At 46.7% G+C, this 22,448-nt stretch overlaps 1 protein-coding gene across 1 annotated transcript; it reads right to left on the bottom strand.

Moving 5' to 3' along the window:
• Window positions 1-11,853: 11,853 nt before the first annotated feature.
• On the bottom strand, window positions 11,854-22,185 carry LOC144153252 (palmitoyltransferase ZDHHC2-like). The gene is made up of 4 exons (XM_077684901.1): window positions 22,128-22,185; window positions 20,651-20,864; window positions 19,078-19,435; window positions 11,854-12,090 (listed from the first exon to the last, which is right to left on the bottom strand). The coding sequence occupies exons 1-4, from the start codon at window positions 22,183-22,185 to the stop codon at window positions 11,872-11,874; spliced, it is 849 nt and encodes a 282-aa protein (XP_077541027.1). The 3' UTR covers window positions 11,854-11,871.
• Between the last annotated feature and the right edge of the window lie 263 nt (window positions 22,186-22,448).

The raw sequence follows: 22,448 nt of genomic DNA, 5'->3' as shown, positions 1-22,448 counted from the left end.
CTCACAGCTTGTTCTAGGGAAGTTGTGTGGCACTGTCTTCGAGGCTGTGTCGCAAGTTACACTCCACCAAGAGCCGCGGGAGCTCGCGCTCCTTATCGCCTTGGTGCTACACGGAAGGCCCTGTGGTGCAGGAGACACTCCAGCCGTTCGACTCCAACTCCGCCGAAACCACGTCGACGTCACAGGCGGTGTCCACGCCCAAGCTTACGTCGATGCTCTCACATTTTCTTACCTTTCAGCAGAACGGCCTCGTTGTCGCACAACTTAACAACGCTAAAGGAGAGGTAACAAACACTGTGAACTGCTTCACTGGCTCATTTGGAGCGCGGACATCCAGAACAAAGAGGTGTTCACCTGCACAAGGCCGGACATTGCAGAGCAAAAAAATTGCTCGGATAACAAAAACTAAAGCCATAGACTGCTATCTAAAGGCATAGACTGCTATCTGAAATTAAAGTCCAAATTTTCGTATGACCCTCCAACTCGAGTGACAGGTGAAAACGAACGCTTAACCTCGGCTGGTAAAAGATGGCAAAATTACCACCGGTAACTGCCCAAATTGATTTCATCAGTCAGCCTCCTACGTATTTTGATTGAAGGCCGTCACGACAACCATTTCTATTCAGGTAAAATACAGCACTCTCCGCTGAAGACGGACTTGGTTATGACGAATGTTATGGCTAGGACTACCAATACTTTTGTTCTTTTGCAACGTACGCAAAGGGCAAAAGAAGTCCGCTGAAGACAAATTTTTGAAGGTACGACGAACTTTTCATAGTCCCTTCGAGTTCGCTTTAACGGGCGTTAACTGTAGCAAGGTTTGCGTTCAATTTGGCTTACCTCTCAACCCCTTCCCGAGAGCAGCGGGAGGGCCAGCTGGGAAGCTCCCATTTGTATTATAAACTTCAGCTGATCTCCCGGACACAGCTTTCTGCACGGGCTCAAGGATGTCCGCGACTGAGGACCTCCCCCACGTGAGTAAACGGCTCCACAATTAAACGTTCTGCTTAATATTACCGTTATTTCCATCTCCTCTTGGTGTGCTCATGCATAAAACATGCAGCTGGGATTTTAATGCTTTCAAACACCACAAAGTCAATTCAGCGACCTGTTTTGCTCACCTGATAAAAACAAACTGTTGGTTAGGGATAGTTGCTTTTGGTGATTCATGACTTGGTTTATGGTGAAATATAAGCAGGCAAACACACACATACGTAACACGCTTAGCCCTTCTGCGTTACATCTCCGGTCGTTGTTTTGGCTATGTTTGGCTGAACGCAGCTGTGGATCATTTTGAATTATTTACGCTGCTCTGAACCCTCGACAGATGGTCCTTTTTGTTTTTCGCTTTCGTTAGGAAAACAGCCGCTGTGGCAGCGGCCTCTCTCGTGTTCTTGTGCTCATCAGCCGAGCGAACTGCAACGCATCCAACTCGTGGCCCAGTGCGTGAGAACACATTAGCAGTACGAAAGTTCATGTAGGATGCATTGCCACGCTGTTCCCTGCGGTGGTGTTGCCGCCCACATAAGTGCCGCCTCATTGGAGCATTGCATCTCTATTGCAAATTACATGTGCGAAATTGTGGAAAGGCATTCAAACAAATTTTCCCCACTATGAGGTCTGTCATGTAGTAAATTCCGGTTCCTCGCGCCTGCAACTTTACACCCCACCCGTCCACAAAAATGACGAGAAGCTGAACGCGCTATTCACTTGGTTCCTCGACTATTTCGGTAAAAGTCTGCAAAGGTGCAGCCTTCCATTTCCCACCTCACAAGTTGAACTTCAACATTTTTTTGCGTGCTTGAGCTAAGAAAGTTTTTTTTTTTTTTCATTCGTAAAATATGCTTTTATTTCGGTACTCTCCAGCAAGAGCAAGTTATTTCAAGCATGCAAATATAGGCAGCAATCACAAAGTTTGTTGATCTGTTTAAGGCAAGCCTCTCATTCGCGAGAAACAAGGGATACTGCAAGAACCTCTGCTTGAACTTAGGCGGCACTCCAGCGGTGTGGGGTGGGAGCCTGACGATGCCACTGGTCTGAACAATGGTCTCTTGGCAGTCCGCGTTCCGGTCCCGCTGCGGACTCCCTTTCCTGGTGCTTTGCAGAAGGAGTCGCAGAAGCAATGACGTTGTCGTTATTCGTCCTCGTCGGTAGTAATCCATGAGTTGACGTTCGGACCAGCTTTCGTATCCGGGTTCAAAGGCCATCTTGTCTTCGCATTCCTCTAATGTTCTCCTGAAGGAAACGTTTGCAGGGATTCTATCGAGGAAAACTGCCCATAACCCAAAAACTTGCACTGTTTTATTTAAGACTTCCATAATGAAGTGGGCGATAAATTCAGTTTGGTATTTCAACGCCCATAATTTAGCAACAGAACAGATCTGCAGTGATTGAAATAATTGTCTACTAATGCGGAGAAATATTAAGACGCTTGTATTGAGCCTAAGTTCTTCACCACCAATTTTTTGGTTCTTCTAAATCTCGTACTACCAATTAACTCCATTTACGCTATAATAAGAATTACAGAGGGAACATCTGCTATATCGGTATTATTGTGGAAATACAGAGTGTTACATTGTTCGCCGTTTTCCAATTTTTTTTATTTGAATTTATCTCAATTTTCTTGAAACTTTATTCCACCAATTCTCTCTATTCATGCTATTATAACGATTACAGGGGGAGCTATGGCAAAATCTGCATTTTTTCGAAATGCGGAGCGTTAGACGGTTCGCTATTTTCCGTATTTTTTTATATTTTTCTCATGTTTTTAGTTTTCATAATTTCATTCGACCAATTATCTCAATTTACGCTAATATAAGGATTACAGGTGAAACTTCTGTGAAATCTAGATTGTGGAAATGCAGGGCGTTTTACTCTTCCTCATTTTTTGTTTTATTTACCGTATTTACCCGATTCTAACGCGCACTTTCTTTCCGAAAAAATAGGCCGAAAAATCGCATGCGCGTTAGAATCGGATACAAAACCGAAACTGCCGAAACAGCGGAAATTTCGTCCCACCCATCGCCATCTCAAGATGGCGCCAAAGCTTTTAGCAACGATTTTTCGGACGCAGCAAGCCTAGGCGCCTAGGCTTTTCTATGGGCGTTCACACAAATCGTCAAATCGTTTCACTTGCGTGCTTGATAACAGCAATGGCAGCAGCAGCTCCCACGCGTTCAAAACGAGCGGTCGGCTGAAGCGTGCACCTCTGGAGAAGCTCTCGGAATGGGCGTGCGAGGCGTGGGCCACGATCCCATCGACCATGGTTGAACGTTCGTTCAGAAGTGTGGCATCGCGAACGCGCTTGAAGGCACCGAGGCCGAGATGTGGTCAGCGGAGAGCGACGAGGAGCGAGATGAGTGGGATTACTTCGGGAAATAAATCGCCCGTTTCTCTCGCATTCGTTTGTCTGGGTCACAAAGTCCCGTGCGCGTTACAATCGGAGGTGCAAGTTTTTTCGGTTTTTTGCCGGAAAAATCGGGTGCGCGTTAGAATCGGGGGCGCGTTAGAATCGAGTAAATATGGTATATATTTTTTCTTTATCCTTTGGTGTTCAAAATTTTGTTTGGCCCATTATCTCCATTTCGGATATTATAACAATTACAGGTGGAACTTCCGTGAAACCTCCATTATTGCGAAAATTCGGGGCGTTATGCGGTTCGACAGTTTCCGGCATTTTTACAGATGAAGCCCCTTAAAGTGACCCTACAACACTTGCCATCGACTACTCGGAATGTATTTTGGGGTAAAGTCTATTGTCCCAGAAATCTCCTCCAGCAAAGATTATGAAAATCCGTTCACTATCACCGAAACTATGCGCGATTAAAAATCCCGCATAAATGTTCCCTCTCAACTCAACCATGGATAACGCGACGAAAGCTGCGCGCTCTCTCCCGGAGAGGGATCGGCGGACGGCGTTCTATTCGGCGGCCTTCGATATGTCACAGGCCAGGGAGTTCTGTCCTTTTCCCCGCAACGTGAACGGGTCTATTTCCGGTGTGGTGCCACAAAAAAGCAGGCATGGCGGCCTGCTCGCAAGCGAGCGCTCAGGCTGGTAGGGCGTTTTTGAAGGAATAAACGTTTGTTGTCGAGTGGGCTCATTGAAAGTGGAATATTTAGCTCGCCACTCAAACTCCGCGCGCACTCAAAACAAAATAAACCCCAAAAGCATCTGGACAGGTTCAGACATAGAACAGGTTCATACACAGCGCCGACAACGGCGGATCGTCACAGGAAATGCCAGAATTTAGCCGCGAAGTTGACCAGCGACAGTCAATAGGACAGCCAGGACAGCTATGGCCCGATTGACGTCGCAGAGGCCATGCCAGGGGTGCATATGAGGAGAATTGAAGAGAGGACAGTTGGTTTTTCCGCGTCTTTCACGGCGATTTGCGCGCTTACCGCTTCACGTGCACGTGTAATATTTGTTTGGCTTGGGTGTTCCTGGCACTGTAATCTAAACGTCACGCAAGTTTACTTGCACTGCACGAAGAGTGTTGCAGGGTCCCTTTAAGGACTCAGGCTGTCGGCGTCTCATGTCGCCGTAGTCTCATATAGTCAGGTTACTAAAACACCGTAGCACTCATTTGCCAGCGCCTCGCGCTAGAATGCTTCATGTTGCAAAGACACGATACTTACAGCAAAGCTGTATACCTCTACTACCCAATGGTTGCACCTCTGTGGGTAAATGCCAAGGGCCCAAGAATACACTCATTTACTGCGTGCTTTACCCCTGCCAAGGTTTCCCGTTGCAGTTTCATCGCCGTGAACAAAAACGCCAAGACGCCAAGAATACCACTATACTATGCATGCTTCACGCCTCCTCAGAGGTTGCCCGAATTAGAGATTGCCCCAGCAAAAATTGCCCAAATTATTTCTCATATTTTCCTGATTTTTTATTTTCTCAAAATTTCGTTCAACTAATATTCTCTATTTCGGCTATTATAGCGATTACAAGTTAACCTTTCGCGAAATCTGAAGTAATGGAGAAATGCAGGACGTCACACTGTCCTGGTTGTGCGGGTACTCGGCAAAGAATGCTACTCAATAAAAATATCTTCAACACATCAACAGGGCTACCGAGGAGATTCAAAGTCCAGGCATCCTTCCCAGGAATTTGGCAGCTCACGCATCAGGCCGTGCGTTTATATCCCAAGCTTGTATGGAGCAGCTGACTCCAACGCGACAAATCACAGGATCTTCATGCCACCTTGATACCAAGACATCATATCTCATCATTGGCTTCAACAACAAACTTTTCCCCTGTCTCACCTCAAACTAGACGAAAATTAACAATCAGAGCTTCCAAAATCCACATGAGTACTCTTCCCCTCAAAACTCGACTCCTCGAGATGTATCGTCCCACATATCCTCGACATGCAAATTAGGTCAATCCACCTGCACCCTTTACCATGTGGTACAGGACTGCCCCACCACCCCATCTTTCTCTCCTTCCTCACCCTTTTCCCGAGAGCAGAGGGAGGACGAAGCAGACAGGTCCCACATTTACGAATCAGCTTTAGCTGATCTCCCGGGCGCCGCTGACTTAGCGCGCTTCGGGCTTCCTGGACTGAGGACGTCCCCCGCGAAGGCGAACGACTGCACCATCTTCCGTTCTGCTAGGATTAAACGTTCATTGCTTTACCTGATTCTCTTCCTTCCTCGTTTCTTCGGAATTCTCCTTAAGTAAGACACTAAAGCATCATAGCATATTTCTGGATGCATCCATGAGACATGCTATGGAAAGGATAGTTGCCTGTTTTCATTCCAAAAATGATCTTTATCCAAATGCTTGCTTAGGTTTTAAGCTAGCGTTACTTTTCGAATTATTTGTGGGTACGGGCTCCTTGGTATGGCACCATACTAATAAGGTTTAAGCGCCAAGCACGACTTCGAAAGAAAAGGTATGGGGGCATAACTCTGAGAAGAGTCGTGCCCCTGGTTTAGCTACTTTTGTTAGTTAGAAAAGTTGAATTTAAAAATATATTAGATAGTTTAAGTGAAATCGTCTTGAAACGTCTTTGCTTCGGGGTCACGAGGCTTGTATGATTCATGGTGTTCATATCAGGCGGCCAAAATCAGTTCCGAGGTTGCCCTTTTTTTTGTAACAGGGATTAGGTGTAATCGGATTGGATTACTTAAATCTTCGTTGAAATGAACAAAGCAGTGTTGTTTAGGCGGTGCTTCTATAATGCACGCTCGTCCCTGGATAATCAGCTCGTAGTTCCGGCTTACGATATTGGGATATCTTTTGTCCTGGAATGCCCTTCACTGCTCGAAAGAGAGGTTAGTGATAAGAGAGAGGTCCGGAATTTGCTGGACATCCCGAACAATATGCTATAGGCCACTGGGCTGACGTCAGTGTTGCGGTGGCCGAGATATGTGAATTTCATATGGAAAGCAAAATTCAGAAGAGTTGGCGAAGGCAAGTGCTGCTGTAGAGTCTTGTGGACGTGGCAGATATTTCTGTTAAGTGCAAGTATAGGTGTGGAAACTTAGTGATACTGATGGTTGTAGCGACTATAGTGAGTAGGTCTTCAACAACGGCTCGTTGCCCCACTTTGCAAGACTAACATTGTTGACTTCATGGCGTTATGGCAGCGTGGCTACACCCTCAAAATGTACTTTAAGGGGAGGGGGGTGTCATGTACTTGGTAAGGGGGAGCAAAGGGGATGCAGGCATTTTTTTCAATTTAGAAAGTATGGCATGTGGACTGCGAGCCCCGTAACATAGTCAGGATTTACTCTCACTGTCTGTGGCAACTCCTACGAAAACCTCTTCAGCTGGGTGCATAGATGTCTGTGTGCATGTTCTCAAAAACAATGTTTTCGGGACGAACCCAATCCATCGGCCTGAAAGCCAGTGAATGAACCTGTAGGCCACAATGACTGAAGAGAGGCACTTGTGCAAAACTTTGGCACCAATCTTCAAAGCGAACCAGAAGATTGTCAACGCGTGATGTGGGCTGGTTGGTTCGAACTGCGAAACATGGTTACGTAGCACGGCAAAGATGGGACCAAAGTAGAGACCACACAGGACTAGCGCTCGTCCTGTGTGGTCTTTACTTTTGTCCCGTCTTTACCGCGCTACGTAACCATGTTTCACAAAAGATTGCTCTAAGTGCTGATACAGGAAGTACCGCTGATACATTCCGATCAATTGAAACGGAACCATTTTGTTGCGGTTTTTTTGCGTCATCTACCACGTTAACGAAATTAATTTACTTTTCCGAAAAAATTGAGTGCTTAAAAAAGAAAAATAAAGCCCCATAGCTCGTGAGAGCTCGCGATTACTTTCGTTTTTACGAGGAGCAACTGCAGATGGGAACATCATTGTGGCGTCGTCTGGACTGGAGCGTCAAAGCGAGTTCTCTCTTTTAACTCCACGTTCCCTGGTCTTGTACTAACGCTTGGCTGGGCAGGCAGTTGGAGCTCCTAAATTATACTACCAGTAATAAAGCGAAGCTTAGAGTGCCACGAACCAGTAACTCTGACACACATATTATTCGACTGCACAAAAAACTCGGACCTTCCGCCCCTGAACCCGTCCCCTTCCCCTGAGCAATGGGAGATACTGCTGTCCAGCTGTCGACTTGAAGACCAGCTCTTGCTTGTGACCAGGGCTACGGCAGCCTGGACCGCACATGGGCTCCTGGACTGAGGAACCACTCTCGCATTATTACGTAATAAAGTTCTCTCTCTCACTCCCCTCACGGGTGCCATTGTACTCCATTCGGGCCCGGAGGGAAAACCAAATTTCTTTGAAAAAGATGATGAATGATAGTTGGTGAAGTAAAAGAACAAAACGCTTCTTAAAGCCAAAATCTAACCTCGGATCTTTGCCTTATGGCTCCCGTGTCTGTCCCATTGCTCCATTTTGACATGGTCAAAGAGAACGCCAAGCAGCAGGTACCGTTTGACTCCGTACACCCAAAGACCAAATGTTATGGCTACGGAGTGCGCATACGAGAGTTGCTGTGGGTATTCTAAAAAAGTGGTTCGTAACTCCAGAGAAGTACATACTCACCGTGTGGGATTTCGCAACCAAAAAATACATCACGAGAAAGTTTCGCGTTCAACCATCGTCGTCGATAAACGGAAAGGTTCGTGGTTTTTTCAACAGCCAAGCTGGAAAGAAAATAGTTTCTGCTGTGTATCCGCGGTTGAAAATACCAAGAAAATACCACGCTCTCGCGCATGCGTGCCTCGAGGGCACGTTCATCAACTAAGCATACCCAATTAGAGAGATTAGCCAATATTGGCCAAAAAAACTCCAGCGTTCACTGTGTGCCTCCACGCACGTTCTTCAAGCAAAGCATACAAACGTAAGGTGATTGCCCATCGCTGTCCAAAAAACTCCGCCATTCGCCGTACCATGGAAACACTTGTACGGAATACGAAAGGCACGTCATAGCATACGCCACACGTTCGTCCGTCCTCGTGTCGCCGTGTGCATCTGCTCTGTACCGTAGAATAGCCGCAACTTCAAAGTCGAACCTCCTCTAAATGATGATTGACTCCAAATGACTCGGCCGGGGATAGTTCATCGTGGTGGAATACAGAAGCGCTCAAAAAAACAAGGACGAAGGAAGAAGTAGACAACACGGCGCTTACTCGCAACTACTCGTTTATTGAAAAACATACAAATATATACCATCCAGAGTACACGTGGTCGGATTCCCTCCCCCATTATACACACCATTACAAGACTTAACAGCGGTCGAGGCACATGCGGCAGAAAAAAATATAAGATACAACACACGCCAAACGTAAAGTACGCAAACCCTGAAAACAGCGCCACAACCTTAGATAGACCAAAGCATTAGTTCCGCAACGTGTGACACAGATATGAGTATTCCCTGTCGGTCAAATTGAGGGAGGGGGCGCTGACACAGCGTTTCCCACACCTTTTAATGTGGAATGATTCAATAACTTCTCTCGTGGTTTTGTCCCGAAATTTTGATAAAACTGAAGCCTCGCAAAAAATCGGTGTACATCCACACGCAGAACAGTGTTTCGCCAAGTTAGAGCCATCCTTCGACCTAACAGAACTTCGATGCTCTTGCAGGCGTATATTCAAGCATCGCCCAGTCTGGCCCACGTAGATATGGCCACAATTCAACGGTAGGCAATAAACAACACACGTTGCACAACGAACAAAGGGGGGGTTGTGCTCTACTCCGCAATTTCGTTTTCTTGTGCATTTTTTACTATTTGATAATAACCTATCTTCCTTGCTACACACACCGTTCAGTTTATTTGGAGCCGAGAAAACCACTCTAACATCAAACCTATTGGCAACATTCTTTACCCCATGCGCCAACTTATGCACGTAGGGAATGACTGCCTGTTTTGTGGGCTGTTTTTCGCTGTCCTTTTCCTTGGCCGCCCAATTAGACTTCACACACTTTATTAACTTCAGAACAACCTTCCGCACGACCGACTCTTGAAAACCAGCCTTGTTTAGTCTATCTAATTGATTATGAAAACTTGTGGACACTCTATCAGAACAAGATTTTGTAATGGCTGAGCGCAGACAAGAAGCAGCAATTCCCATCTTTACTACCTTTGATTCCTTTTCGTGCAATAGTAACCGAAAGGTGCACTTGGCAGCGACAGGTTTCTACGTTCTTGCAGACTCATTTACAAAACCTGGTGGTGTGCGACCCGTTCATCATTCCGAATTCTGATGAACTTGTTAATTTTCTTAAGGTCTCAAATGCAGGTGCCTGTGGTTTCTTTAGCATTGATGTGCAGGACTTATATTATTCAATGCCCTTTGATGATCTTTTGAAGAGTGTCCGGCTATGTATCACGGAAGATAATGATGAAATCAGGTTTAGTAACAATTGCGGTGTGTCGGTTAATACATTCATGGAAATCCTGTCTTTCTATTTGGAGTCTACGTTTGTGGAATGGAAAGGAAAATTTTATGTTCAAAAAACAGGTGTATGTATAGGATCCAAAGTAGCCCCTGTACTTAGCAACATTTTCCTAGGCAAAATGGATCGACAAATCGACCTCAACCTTGGTGGGGCGGCTACAAAAATTGTAAGGTATGTCGATGATTTCCTGGTGTTTGTAAAGTCTGGTAGCCTTCGCCGCAGGGTTAGTGATGTTCTGAGTCTGTTTGAGCAGTATGGTCGTGGACTGAGCTTTACAGTAGAGCTACCGAAAGAGAATGAACTACAGTTCTTAGACTTAAGGCTTTTTCGTGAAGAAAACCACGTTTGCTGGGCGTACGTCCCGCGCTCAAAAAAGCCCATATTAAACTTCAACTCTGGGCACTCAAAGGTAGTAAAGATGGGAATTGCTGCTTCTTGTCTGCGCTCAGCCATTACAAAATCTTGTTCTGATAGAGTGTCCACAAGTTTTCATAATCAATTAGATAGACTAAACAAGGCTGGTTTTCAAGAGTCGGTCGTGCGGAAGGTTGTTCTGAAGTTAATAAAGTGTGTGAAGTCTAATTGGGCGGCCAAGGAAAAGGACAGCGAAAAACAGCCCACAAAACAGGCAGTCATTCCCTACGTGCATAAGTTGGCGCATGGGTTAAAGAATGTTGCCAATAGGTTTGATGTTAGAGTGGTTTTCTCGGCTCCGAATAAACTGAACGGTGTGTGTAGCAAAGTAGATAGGTTATTATCAAATAGTAAAAAATGCACAAGAAAACGAAATTGCGGAGTAGAGCACAACCCCCCCTTTGTTCGTTGTGCAACGTGTGTTGTTTATTGCCTACCGTTGAATTGTGGCCATATCTACGTGGGCCAGACTGGGCGATGCTTGAATATACGCCTGCAAGAGCATCGAAGTTCTGTTAGGTCGAAGGATGGCTCTAACTTGGCGAAACACTGTTCTGCGTGTGGATGTACACCGATTTTTTGCGAGGCTTCAGTTTTATCAAAATTTCGGGACAAAACCACGAGAGAAGTTATTGAATCATTCCACATTAAAAGGTGTGGGAAACGCTGTGTCAGCGCCCCTCCCTCAATTTGACCGACAAGGAATACTCATATCTGTGTCACACGTTGCGGAACTAATGCTTTGGTCTATCTAAGGTTGTGGCGCTGTTTTCAGGGTTTGCGTACTTTACGTTTGGCGTGTGTTGTATCTTATATTTTTTTCTGCCGCATGTGCCTCGACCGCTGTTAAGTCTTGTAATGGTGTGTATAATGGGGGAGGGAATCCGACCACGTGTACTCTGGATGGTATATATTTGTATGTTTTTCAATAAACGAGTAGTTGCGAGTAAGCGCCGTGTTGTCTACTTCTTCCTTCGTCCTTGTTTTTTTGAGCGCTTCTGTATTCCACCACGATGAACACATACCAACTAGCCCAACTTTCCGTTCTTCTGCGGGGATAGTTCGCCCGGCCGAGGAAGAGGCCGCGCGCTTCGAGGGGCTCCACAAGAGACAAGTCGCTCTTGTTTTGTCCCGCATAAAAACGTCGACCTGCCTACGAGCTGCCTCTGGCCTTGTTCAACATAAGGTCATTGAAATGTCAGGCCGCCGACGTAAACCACGACACCACAACGATACCGAAACTCAACTGTGTGCCCGTCAATGATCGCCCACATCGGCTTCGCCATTCACGTCTTGCGGGCGAGTCAAGCTTCCCTAAATTTTTTGTTCATTTGAGTGCTTCATAACTCATTTCGTGTAACATTTGGCGTAGTGCCCTCCATCGAATAGTCCAACAATCTTTTTTCTTCTAAGCTTTCGGCGTGCTGTTTTAATGAACGCTGACAGGACATAGTGTATAGTATATTTCAGTCATCAATATCGCGCCATAGATGTGGACTAACAACTGAAACTAGTAAAATAATACTCCAAACAGAATTTAACTGTAGCGTAAGCTAGTATCTGTATCACGGAATCAAACGGCAGATCTCTGTATCTTTCTCTTGCTCTTGCTTTTCCTTTGTCGAACAGTCATCATTGAACTCGTGCTCTCAGACGAAGCATCCCTTTCAGGGCGAACCAGGTGCAGGCTGAGGTGGTACGGGTTTGGATGAAGCGCCGTTGGGAACCGAACGCCGTCGCCCAGGCTGGAGAACACAGGTAATGGCCAAAGGTACATTTTGGGGCCAAATACCTGCAAAACAACGCAATACACAAAAAAGGCAAGTACTCCGTATCGAGGACATCACCGCCCGAACCACGGCTGCCGCAAATACAAGTACCCTGATAAATTTAGAAAATGCATAGAATACCAAAAAATACGCCGCGACCAGTAGTGTTTTAGCACTGTTTTTTTCTACTATACCGGCGTTGAAAGCTAGAGAGCCGTTTGCACTAGAACCCGATAGACGCACACCATTTAGTTCACAACCAAGCACAAGACAGCTCCACTGTAAAACTTGCATAGTTTTTGTTCTACAAAAAGGCATCATTTAAAAACTCATGCTAAAATATTTTTGTTTCGTAAATTTCAAACGTTTAGCCTTGCGCACAGTTGTCTGGGAAGTACGAAGCAAGAAAACCATGATTAACACGTTGTTCTGCCCGTGCCATTCACGCAGACGAATGGTATGCAAAACGGTTCAACATATTTTTTTAGCTTTCTGTCATCCTCGTCCCGTTCGCTGCAAAGAACTCCTGTTAAATAATGAGCCGCAAACACTAACATAAATTGTTCACCACGTCCCGCAGACCTGGAATGAAGTCTGAAATCACCAAGCATGCGCCTACGGAGTGCTTGGTACAACTGCAAAGGAATCCCAAACAAAATGTCGAGTTGGCGAGGTTTTTAAGAATCTGACAAGGCAATGACATGATGTGTGACATTGAGTCGGGCTAAGACACTGGGCACGGCTGTGGGAGCGACCATGATCAGCAGTTTAACATGGATTTTCTTATAATGCTCTTTTCTGCTTTTAGGCACCATGATCCGGCTTCTCGCCGCATTACTTACATGCTTAGCCTGTGCATCAACCCAACAGAAATGCAGTGGACGAGTCTCAACGGCACCGTAGCGTAACGTACATGCGGCATATATGGCTGATATTGGAGTGGCGTGACTTTGTGCAATCGAGTACTGTTCAGATGCTTTTTATCGTATCAGGGTACAGAACCATTGCACAATTTCTTACCGCTGTACTCTTATTGCTGTGCAGTCCCGCTCCTACATTTTCGATACTTTCGTTCTCATTTCAACGAGATCCCTTATCCAGGGATTTGTTCTCGTATTGCAATTGCTGGGCGATTTTTTTTTTTTTGAGTGGATAAACATGACCGCATCCTACTGCTTTTCATTGTACCGAAATTTTGAAATTTAATTTCTATGTTAAACAGATATTTAGGTTCTTTACTATGACTTTTCGACTTGCCGGATTTACAGATCCGGATTGCCGGATTTCCCTATCTTATCCTGTCCTGCTTTCCCAAATCTATTCGTTGCAATGAAATTTTCGTATCCCATGCGTCTGTATACTTATAGGCCTCCCCGTTCTTCTAGTCCCATCCTCGGTATTCATTCTATTTGCCTGATTGTTTACAAGTTATTAGTGCCTCATATTACATGTGCAGCCTAGCTGCCCTTTTTCTTGATTTGTTTGAGGATATTGCGGCGAACCTTGCATTGCATTTGTTTATGTTTTGTTTTTACCGCCCGGCTGCTCCGGTCTGTGTTATGTGTTATCTGGGCACCAAGTGAAGCGCTTGTTCCATTCTTTATTTTTATTCGGCACGTGTTATCTACTTGGATAGGGAGAGCGTTTTGAACTAACGTCAGCAGCCTAGAATAATCTTCTTTTATCTACAGTGTTCTGGATGTACTTCGACAGTTCGAAAAGCACTCGCCCGCAAAGATAAATTCCCGCAGATCAGATGCCATGGTATTCGACTCGCCGACGCTCACTTGCGCACGTCACTTTTTTGACTGCTGCTTCCCCGCCTGTGTATTCTTTGAGTTGTTAGGGGAGCTCAAGTTCCCCCCAATAAACTTGTTTTCCTTGAAGAAAACTGCGGCGTCTTTGACTTCGTGGCAATATCATCTACACCTCAGTTTTCTCCCAAATTCAGGGCACTCGGTTCCTGTCTCTGTTGCTCTCATCAATATTCTTTCCATAGCTTGCTAACCCTCCGACGTTTTCTTTGAAAAAACTTAGAATGTATCCAATTCTGTGCACCAAATCAATCACTGTGAGCTTGCATGGGTAGGCCAAAAAACTTGCCTACTCCAATTTGTTTTCGAAGTGCCTGAATAGGGTCGACGTCATTAACAAAGTAGACATACAGGATAAGTAGGAATTGAATAATGTCGGAAAAATTGCAATTAAATAAAACCAATGACAAATATAAGCAAAACTAAGTACCACAAATGCTACATCAAAGTTACGAAAAATATTAACCACCAAGATTTTCAAGACCGCATGGGGAAGTCCACTTTCAATTGGCCCGTCAAAAAGTCAAGAGCGGGATCAGACTACTATGAGGTCTCTTTCCCGACGGCAAGCTTAATCGAAGACTGTGCCGAAAACCTATGACCGAAAAGAAATATGAGGAGAGAGAATTGAAAGAGAGCTTTTCTTCCTCCTATAAGTCAAGTCTTATATTCGTCCCTTGCACGCCAATAAAAGCCGAAAAGGACTCCTTATAAACGGCTATTGTTTGTTTTGTTACTAAAGCCGGTGTAATGGGCAGCCCACATGGTTACTTGAAAGTTACTACATGCTATTATTCTTCATCGAAAACAGCATCGTAGCACAGTTCCTGCCTAGCTGCTTACGCGAAAGTGAACTTGCGAGTTGGGGCATTAAACACCTCCAGTTTTCTCATTTCTATAACTTCCTCCTAATGCTACGGTTCCCACCGCTGCACCCCAGGACTACATCATTTTCATGCCGCAGCAGATTGGCTTGTTTCACACTGCTTTGCTTTTGACGTGGTTTTCTTTGGAGTGGTCACCACAAGCTGATATGCTTGTAACGGTTTGAAAGGCAGGAAATGGTGGTGATATTTCTTCTGTGGCGTTGCATGAGCACACAGTGTCCAAAGCGGGGAGTACATCGGAAAGAGGGAAAATGTAGTTATTAGGCTATACGTTCTGTGACGCCGTTATCAAGATAATGTTGGCTCGTGTTTTTATGGGCACTAGTTTTGCGACGAAGCACGTTGAAATGGCAACTACGCAAATGAAAGTGTTGAAGCGAAGTGTTCCATTGGGCCTGCAAAAGGTGCAATAAGTTGTTGCAGCAGCTCCAGCGACATCGCTAGATCGAACGCCGCACCTTGCGTGGCAGCCCAAGCGACATGGCGGGCCAGGCGCTCAATCGTCATCAACGTCTCCAAGAGCGAGTTTAGTGCCACTGTCCTCGATTTCCTTGGTCATCGTATGGACACCACTGGCATATGTTCACTCCCCGCAATGGCCCAGGCAATAATCGACTTCCTCAAGCGAGTGTCGGTGACAAAGCTCCGCCAGTTCCTAGGACTGGTAAATTTCTACCGCCGCTTCATTCGGAACTGTTCCACGCTGCTGGAACCTCTAGACAGGCTGCTTTCCACCAAATGCTCATCCACTTCACTTGATTGGGACGATGCCGCTGACAGTGCATTTCGAGCCATCAAACGCGCTCTCGCCGACGCTGCACTGCTGGCTCACCCGAATACGAGTTTTCCTTTGGCACTCATGACCGACGCGTCAAGTACTGCCGTCGGAGCTGTCCTTCAGCAGCGAGTTAAAGGTGCATGGCAACCGCTAGCGTTTTTCTCCAAGCGCATGACTCCGGCTCAGACACGATATAGCGTTTTCGGCCGCGAACTGCTAGCCATGTACCTCGCTGTTCGTCACTTCAAACATCACCTCGAAGGACGCAAGTTCACGATCTTCACCGATCACAAGCCGCTCGCGTTCGCCTTGAACCGCCCTGACACCCTCTACACTCCACTAGAGGTGCGTCAACTAGCATACCTCTCGGAGTTCACGTCCAACATCCAGCACGTCAGTGGTGTGGCCAATTCCCCTGCAGACACTTTGAGTCCCATGGACGATGTAAATGCCATTTCACCAGGAACGCAGGAAGCACTTACCGACCCGCTTGACGTACAAGAACTGGCTACGACGCAAGCCAACGATAACGAGCTCTCGCATCTGCATGTGGAGCACCTACAGCACTCAAGCTTGAAGACGTACCGTTTCGTGGTGTGACCATCGTCTGCTACACGTCCACGGGTGTTCCCCGACCCTTCCTGCCTGCCTCACATCGTCGCCGCCTGTTTGACGCCATCCACAACACAGTCCACCCCGGTATTCGGGCATCTCAAAAACTCATTGCGTCCCGCTACGTTTGGCCTCGTATGAACGCTGACATTCGAGACTGGGTACGAGCCTGCTCGCCGTGCTAGCGTTCAAAAGTCCAACGGCATTCCGTTCCCCCTGCCAAGCCCTTCCTCAGGCCCGATTAACGTATTTCTCTCGTTGCGACATCGTTCGCCCCCTTCCCCCTTGCCAAGGTTACCGGTACCTCCTAACCTGTGTTGACCGGTTGACACGTTGGCCCGAAGCCTGCCCTCTTCCCCACATCACGGCCTCCACAGTAGCTTCAGCCTTTGTGTCTACCAAGGTGTCGCGCTACGGATGCCCTTCCACTGTTGTCACCGATCACGCCCGGCAGTTCGAGTCATCCCTGTTCACCGAACTACTGCGTCTACACGGAACGACTCGTCTCCGAACAGCTGCGTACCACCCGCAGTCGAACGGCCTAGTGGAGCGTTTTCATCGATACCTTACGGCTTGACTCACTGCACACGGCTGCCCCACCGAGTGGGTCCAGCAACTACCTCTGACGCTCCTTGGCATCCTGTGCGCGTACAAAGTGGAACTCTCATGCACGTCTGCTGAGCTCGTCTATGGTACCTCTCTGCGTTTGCCAGCGGACTTGTTGGGCGAGTCTTCACACCCCGTCCCTCCAAGCGACTACGTCGATCAACTACGAGAGGCTTTTCGGCACCTTCGGCCTCAACCCACTCGCCTTGCAAAGTACCAGACAGCTTACACGCACCCAGACCTCAAAACTGCCAGGCATGTTTTCGTTCGTTACGGAACGGTCCGAGGACCACTGCGGCCTCATTACCTTGTTCCGTACCCTGTCGTACACCGCCGCACGTAGACATTCGTACTGGACATCAACGGCTCTCATGACACCGTCGCAATCGAACGCCTGAAACCCGCGTACTTTGAGCCGCCCGAAGTCACTTCGTTGGAACCTGCTCTGCCCCCTTAAACAAGACCACCTCGGCGTGTCCACTTGAAACACGAATGACTTTCGCTCGTCACTCCCGCTCTTCTCTTGGGGTGGGGGGAGGGGGGAGCCCTGTAGCAGCAGCTCCAGCGACATCGCTAGATAGAGCGCCGCACCTCGCGCGGCAGCCCAAGCGACATGGTGAGTCAGGCACTGCCGCGCGAGCGCAGGAGGACACGGGGTGTCGCAGAGTTCCGACAAAAGAGAATCTCCTTGTTCTTGCTGACGAACGGTCGTCCTGTCCGAGGCTCCTTTCTCTCGCCCGACATAGCGCCGTACAAAGTTTTGAGACTACCTCCCTCCAATGCAATAGGCTTTCAATTCATCTCCCGGTCATGTACACACGGCTTAAGAAGTAAGTAACTTATCACAGGCGCTCAGAAGGGACGCTATCCTTGCCTTTTTCCCCAATCGTCTACTTTCCGCGGTTAAGAAGAGCAATAAACGCTTCCTTCATAACGAGGGAGAGGATCTTTCCTGGCAATTATTCCCTCACGCCACCGATATGTGGTTGGATACATCACTTTCATTGCGTGACGAGCGGTACCATTGTTCTGACACACGCACTGCTCGAGAAGCGAATACTTCTATGATCAACAGTCACTGCAAAAAATCATGCACCTCTACATCTTTTGACGACAACGCTAGAACAGGATGGTTGCTCCTGTTCAATTGTTTGGTTGTCGTCTGACTTTGTACCGCGTTTCGACCATGTCGATATGAAACAGTCGGATAGATGCCGGTGTCATAACGCGGGGGACCCAGGTTCGATTCCGCCCACCGAAAGATTTCTTTGTTTTTTGTTTTTCATTTCACCCTCATTATTCACCCCCATTGTCAGAGAAAGGTGGCTTTCCTGCAGGTTTTTTCGCTTTGCAGACGCCATAAGTGAAAAGACTAAAGGTTCGCTTTAAAAGAAAATCCCAGTCCACCTCCACTAACATAAAAATCTGAGGAGGAGTGAAGCACGAGTATATCAGTGTATCCAAACTAGTAAGTCTCTCTCTTGGCGTAAAGCGTGCATTCATTGGGGCCGGAGAAACGCCGTTGGTAGGAGCGATCGTGCGCTTGCTGACGCTGTAGCGCTCTCCTTTGCGTTGAACCGGGTTTAAGATATTAACTGTGAGCCAGACTGGTCATCTCACACGTCGCATCATGCTGAGAAGTATACTTCGCAGAAAAAACGTTCAAACCAATTTCGAGATGACATTGACAAATTCCGGTCAATAATGCAATAAATCCTGATTATTTCTCTACTTTAGACTATTTTAATTCACGTTAGTTTATTTTGAACCGGCTTTGTGTATTATACACTTCATTTTTGACCTTCGTTTGACAACTTGATTTAGCATGGCGACATCAGCCGACGATAACAGGATACACCGACAGCTCAATCCCTTAGCTGCTTCGTCTCTCAAAGTGACAGAAGAAAATCGAGTGCCCCAAACAGCCGACAAACATAATGAATTAATACTGCTACCCTTCCTGTTCATTCTGCTAAACACGAACCATGTTTCCATATAAATCTAGACTTCTGATGCTCCACAGACGTTGTTCACTGAGAACCAGACGTGCCAGCCCACACCTAGGCTTTGTCTTTGACATGGTTGGTGAATGCACTATTCCAAAATTAAGCCTACTAATGAAACTCGAACGATAAGGAACAGCCGGTAGAGCACCTCATCTTAAAAAAGTCTAGCTCTACCCTTTTATGTTTATAAGCTGATCCTTGAAGAGACAAACTAAGTTGAAGCGTCTTTTACAGGAGGAACGTCTGCACATTCTTCATTAATTATAAGTTGTAAAAATTTAAGAAACAGACCTGGCTACAAACTTACTTGGACAAAGTTTCTCTTCCGACCGAGGTTGAAAGAGTCGTCGGCCTCACGAAGCACAGTGCTGCCCATGTTCTCCAAGGTGGTCACATTTCGCAAGACGAAGTCGATGTGAAGTGGCACCAGCACACCCAAGCTAACAGAGGTGATTGCGCTGCAGACGACCAACCCGTTAACTTGCAGAGTCTCAAAACAAAGCCCACGTGAAAACCAAGCCTTCAGTGCACCCGGGATAGTCGTTAGCAGAGTGAAAATAGCCAGCAGGGTAGAGTAAGTGATGGTCAACAAGAACGACTTGTAGTTTGTGAAGGAGACACAGTTGTTGAACCAAGGGCAGTGGTGGTCCATTTTAGCGATGCACCTGCACAAAACCAGTCAAAGAAAATCTTTCATTTCTGTTTTCTAATGCACGAATTCGCGGCGATACAGACATGCTTCACGCTCCTTCAGGTGGCGAAAAAACAGCGCCTAGAGGAAAACCTTTTCAAGCAGGAAACGTTATCTGTCCACAAAAAAGTTTTAAAGAAAGTAAGTTTATTGAACACGTTCTTTCAGTGCCCTATGATTATACCGGACACCCGACGTTTCACAAACTCTTCGCGTGTTGTCTTCATTCCGTCGCTGTTCAGTATATCGCAACCCGCAACGGTGTCTGAGTACCTAAGCCATTGTGCAACTGAGCCTGAGGACGCGGGTTCGCTTCTTGGCGGAGGCGACTGCTTTTTATGTGGAGGTGAAATGAAACGACACCGGTGTGTCGATATTTCGGCAGAAGATCCGCACGTGCTCAAAAAGGATGCACAGGCCACCACTACTGCGCGCATCATCGCCTTTGTAGCGTCAGTGCGTGAAAGCCCATAACCAATTAATCAGTCAATCAACCTCTCTTACTCTAGTAACAGAGACGCGCCAGTAAATTTTTTGTGAGATCCCGCATCGATGGATTATCCAATTGTAACTCCTAAAACGCTTTCGAGGGCGCAGCGAATGAGAATGTTAAAACATCACTCTGGTGCAGCCATTACTTTGTGCTTCTTTACTGCCTTGCTTCTGATGAAACAACGCGCCAGGTCTCCGAGCACCGCCGCATCTGACATCGGCTGCGTCGCGACATTGTGTACCGTAGCAGTCGCCTTTTACATGACACCTCCCCACAGTTCTCTCGCCTACTCCCCGTCTACTCACCGTAACTTTCTTTTGTGCTTCCTTGCTCAGCCTTGCTATCTTATTCTTCTCTGATTTGCCCCTATGCTTACGGACACAACCTGTCTGTTTTTTTTTTCTCGCAGTCTTTTGCCATCGCCTTACATTTACCGTGCCCGTTGGTCTGGGCTATTAAAGTAAACATACGTCTCCACTAACGCACTGGAGTCTCATGACTCCGCTGTAAGACATGATTTCTGAGAACAATAGATCGTCCACAAAAGGTAATTTAAATGGAGTCGTCCTGAAGAGCGTACGATACCACGGCTACAATCGGTAACCTATTCATAAAACGGCGCTTTTCCTGCACCGTCATTACCGCACTACGGTGCGTACGGCACTGCATTATCTACGGCAAGAATGAACGGCATACCTCCTGCATTTCTTGCAGTGATGACATCGGTCGGGCTTAATTCTCTCGCAAGGTTCGCAATATCGAATACAGCCGTTCTTGTCGGTCGTTAAGATTCCCCGTCTGTAGCCGAGCTGGTCGAGGTAATCCCAGCGCTCATCGCAGCCCGTCAGCAATTCGAGCTGGTGACGCTCAACCTCGTCGACACTGAACGCGGCTGGGATTGGCGCTGGATCTGCAGAACATAAGGTACAGGGTCTTTGTAAAAAGGTGACGTTTATGAACTAGTGCAGACCGCTTTAAAGCGGAGCTTTCTATGCATCACTCATGGCGTCGACGTCCCAGTAGAAAATGCTACAGAAAAGCCAACTTTACACAATGGGTTTCACAAAGGGTACATCAACCATGCACCACATAACGTAACAATGGGACTTCTATGCACACCAAACGGACCTCTCGTAATATTTAATAGTTTGGCAGTAAACACTCTTGGCGATGATGACGAAGATTTATGATGATTACAATTATTATAATGATGATGATGATGATGGTGGTGGTGGTGGTGGTGATGATGGTGATGATGGTGATGATGGTGATGATGATGCTGTGCATTCTATCAGCAGGGTTGGACGTTGCCGATGGACTTTGGTGGTGTCAGTCTAGACGTTGGCTTTAGAAATCGGCGAAGTGGAAGTGGACTTTGGTATTGAAACTTGCCAATTTATATTGTGGGCTTCGGGTAAATGGATTTGGGACCTTTCGTTGAACTATGCCTGCATGGGCGAAAGCTTCGCCTTTTAATCATGTTTCCCGTAACAATGGGCGTTGGTTTTTTTTCATGTCGTGCGCTCTTCATCTGTAATTAGTAAGGTATCTTCACAATTATACGGTAAAAACAAGATGTTCTTTTCACTTCCGCACCTGTTATTAACTCCAAACTGTACAGTAATCCACTTGGGAAAAGAATCAAACCGGCCACCTCATTCGCGTCACTTGTCCTAAAGTTGTTCTTTCGCATTGCGTCTGTAATAGCAGTATGTTTACATAAATGAAATTGAAATTGGCGACGCAAAAAATTCATCCTTAGTTTGAGGTAATTGTGACCAATAATGCACCCGTCTTTCTTACTGGGAACCATATGAGGTTTCTCAACGTAAATTTTCCTTACTGCAACTAAGAATACTAGGCATGGGTAATAATTTCGCCGAAGCGCAAAACTCGCCCAATAATGTTACATCCCTAAAATAGGACATAGCGAGTAGCTGGTACGGGAAGGTTGAAACTTCGGTTAGGCATGCGCGCGGTGCATGCAACTGAAAAGGAATAGCACACTGGGAAGCAGCAGCACCATTCCCGCACAGTCGCCATGCTGAACGTAGGCTTAAACCTGCAACACAACGATTCATTGCTTTCGCACCCTGGAAAACAGCTGAGGCAGCCTGAAATTGCACCCCTGGCGTGTACCCTCTGTAGCGTGTCTCTTTCCAGACGGGCTTACCTGCTAGTGCGGTGTACAAATAGCACCAGAGGACGAGGGCGAACAGGACGTTGAACATGATCGCAAGCTGAGCGGACTGCGCAAGTGTGCCGACTAGATTTCCGCACAAGATAAACATGTAGGCGTAATAAACCCAGGTGAGGAAAAGCAGCACCAAAACGACTTTGTCCCAATTTGACTTGCAATCGTCGTTTGACGCCTGGCACCTGAACATCGTCGACTTCTTCTTGCCTTTGTCAGATGATGATAATGGCAACCATGATGTCCCCATAGTGTCGTCATTATCGTCTTCTATTCTAAAATACACAAGTTTGGCGACTT

This window comes from Haemaphysalis longicornis, unplaced genomic scaffold (genome assembly GCF_048455015.1).
Source record: "Haemaphysalis longicornis isolate Haplotype H1 unplaced genomic scaffold, Haemaphysalis longicornis Haplotype H1 scaffold_9, whole genome shotgun sequence".
In the NCBI taxonomy this organism is placed as follows: domain Eukaryota; kingdom Metazoa; phylum Arthropoda; class Arachnida; order Ixodida; family Ixodidae; genus Haemaphysalis; species Haemaphysalis longicornis.
This window is presented reverse-complemented; position numbering and strand designations above follow the sequence as displayed.

Excerpts from the sequence above, each read along its gene's own strand:
- LOC144153252 (XM_077684901.1), bottom strand. The coding sequence starts at position 22,185 with ATGTTCAACGTCCTGTTCGCCCTCGTCCTCTGGTGCTATTTGTACACC. Across the intron at positions 19,436-20,650 it reads CACTGCAAGAAATGCAGGAG|GTGCATCGCTAAAATGGACC; the intron begins GTATGCCGTTCA and ends GGTTTTGTGCAG. Across the intron at positions 12,091-19,077 it reads GGAAGAGAAACTTTGTCCAA|GTATTTGGCCCCAAAATGTA; the intron begins GTAAGTTTGTAG and ends GTTGTTTTGCAG.